The sequence below is a fragment of the Limulus polyphemus genome, unplaced genomic scaffold (genome assembly GCF_000517525.1).
Source record: "Limulus polyphemus unplaced genomic scaffold, Limulus_polyphemus-2.1.2 Scaffold10550, whole genome shotgun sequence".
Taxonomy (NCBI): domain Eukaryota; kingdom Metazoa; phylum Arthropoda; class Merostomata; order Xiphosura; family Limulidae; genus Limulus; species Limulus polyphemus.
Window position 1 is genome coordinate 12,949 of NW_013676160.1, and position 2,615 is coordinate 15,563.

General features: G+C 34.4%; 1 protein-coding gene across 1 annotated transcript in view; it reads right to left on the reverse strand.

Moving 5' to 3' along the window:
- LOC106476429 overlaps nt 1-2,615 on the reverse strand; it is a 15,522-nt gene that overhangs the window by 6,444 nt on the left and 6,463 nt on the right. The window contains exon 6 of the mRNA XM_013937089.2: nt 1,602-1,754. Coding sequence (XP_013792543.1) covers nt 1,602-1,754 — 153 coding nt within the window. The remainder of the gene's footprint in view (nt 1-1,601; nt 1,755-2,615) is intronic.

The following is a 2,615-nucleotide window of genomic DNA, read 5'->3' on the forward strand; positions in this document are numbered from 1 at the left end:
CCCTGATCTCTTGTGGTGTAGATACTATAATACTAACCCTGATCTCTTGTGGTGTAGATACTATAATCCTAACCCTGATCTCTTGTGGTGTAGATACTATAATCCTAACCCTGATCTCTTATGATACACATACTATAATTCTAACCTGACCTCTTTTGATGTAGATACTAAAATCCTAACCCTTATCTCTTATGATGTAGATACTATAATCCTAACCCTGATCTCTTATGATGTAGATACTATAATCCTAACCTTGATCTCTTGTGATGTAGATACTATAATCCTAACCTTGATCTCTTCTGTTGTAGATACTATAATCATAACCCTGATCTCTTATGATGTAGATACTATAATCCTAACCCTGATCTCTTGTGGTGTAGATACTATAATCCTAACCCTGATCTCTTATGATACACATACTATAATTCTAACCTGACCTCTTTTGATGTAGATACTAAAATCCTAACCCTCATCTCTTATGATGTAGATACTAAAATCCTAACCCTCATCTCTTATGATGTAGATACTAAAATCCTAACCCTTATCTCTTATGATGTAGATACTATAATCCTAACTCTGATCTCTTATGATACACATACTATAATCCTAACCCTGATCTCTTGTGATGTAGATACTATAATCCTAACGTGACCTCTTCTGTTGTAGATACTATAATCCTAACCCTGATCTCTTATGATGTAGATACTATAATCCTAACCTTGATCTCTTGTGATGTAGATACTATAATCCTAATCCTGATCTCTTGTGGTGTAGATACTATAATCCTAACTCTGATCTCTTATGATGTAGATACTATAATCCTAACCTTGATCTCTTGTGGTGTAGATACTATAATCCTAACTCTGATCTCTTATGATGTAGATACTATAATCCTAATCCTGATCTCTTGTGGTAGTATTTACATCAGAAGAGGTCACGTTAGGATTATAGTATTTACATCAGAAGAGGTCACGTTAGGATTATAATATCTACATCATAAGAGATCAGGGTTAGGATTATAGTATCTACACCACAAGAGATCAGGGTTAGGATTATAGTATCTACATTTAAAACACTATAGAAAGTAACATGTTAACGAAAAAAATGTTTAAAACACTATACAACGTAATATGTACAGCCAGATTCACAATAGTAGACTGTGTGAATTTGTGTTATCATGAATGTAATAGGTTTAATCTAAAGGAGATCAGGTTAAAATTATAGTATTTACATCAGAAGAGGTCACGTTAAGATTATAAAAACAGTTCATAAAATAAACAAGTTAATGAATCCTCTGTACAAATAATAAACTGAGGTTAAATAAAAATTATTTTTAACCCCGGAAAGTTGTTTCTCTGTGAAAATGGCTACATATACAGGTCGGCTGATCAGTAATTAGACCAGAACATATCGAAGAAAGGAAAAGATCGGTTTAAAGAGATCTGTTTCATTCTTAGAACTGATGCTACCCTCGTTCTTTTAATGATTAAAAAACATATTAGATCCAAGATGTGTCTGAATCCTCTTACGTTTGGATCACCCTGTTCTAATACCCTAGAATTAAGACTCGTTAACAAGGTAAACCAGTTTCGTTTATATACCTGTGGGCGTTAATCTGTTCAGCTGGTATGTTGTATTGACAACACAGGTTTTTAACTGCAGCCGTCAATAGCTTTTGGAACTGTAGCTGAGCTGTTGTAGGAAATTCGGACTTTTCAGTAGATGCTAAAGATTGCATCCACGCCCATTCTTCTCTGAAAAAAACAACATAAGTTCATCCAAAATTTAATAAAGATATAACAAACAGAAGCCATACAGCCACCTGAACACCACCCACAGTGAAAACAAGAACATGTTGTTCCAACAGTTGTTTGTTCCATCCATATTACTTAATAAAACAAAACACAAAGTAGTCAAACGTTATTATATTTAACGCACTACTAAATAACAAACAGAGTTTGTTTGGTTATTAATCACAAAGCTACACAATGGGCTGGCTGTATTGTGCCCACCAGGAGTATCGAAATCCAGTGTGGGCCCTAAGACTTACCGCTAAGTCATTGGAGACCACAAATAAAAGCTTGTATGATTTGCTTCTATGGGGGTGGGGGGATAAGGTGTAAAAGTTAAGTTGAAGGACATTTTAAGGACCTTCTCGTTAAGTCATTACTGACAGAGAAAACCACTAGAAACAATAGTCAGGTTTATACAATAAGAAGTAATTAGTTCGAATCCATTTGAAATTTAATCGAAAACAAATATATTGGATGGAACTATTAACCACTATGAACTGTAACGTAATGTTTAAAACACTATAAAACGTAATATGTTAACGTAATATTTAAAACTCTATAAAACTTAATATGTTAACGTAACGGGGATATTTGCTTCGATTATGGCTCCTCGTTTTACACGTAATTTAAATATCAAAGCAAACTACGTTATTCCAATTACACTTGTTACAAGACATTGGAATTAGGCTTATTATGCACTGTTTATAAACACAGTAGGCCTAATATTAATGTCTTATGTCCAGAATAATTGCCCCCCCCCCCCAGTGGCACGGCAGTATGTCTGCGGACTTAGAACGCTAGAATCCGGGTTTCGATACCCGT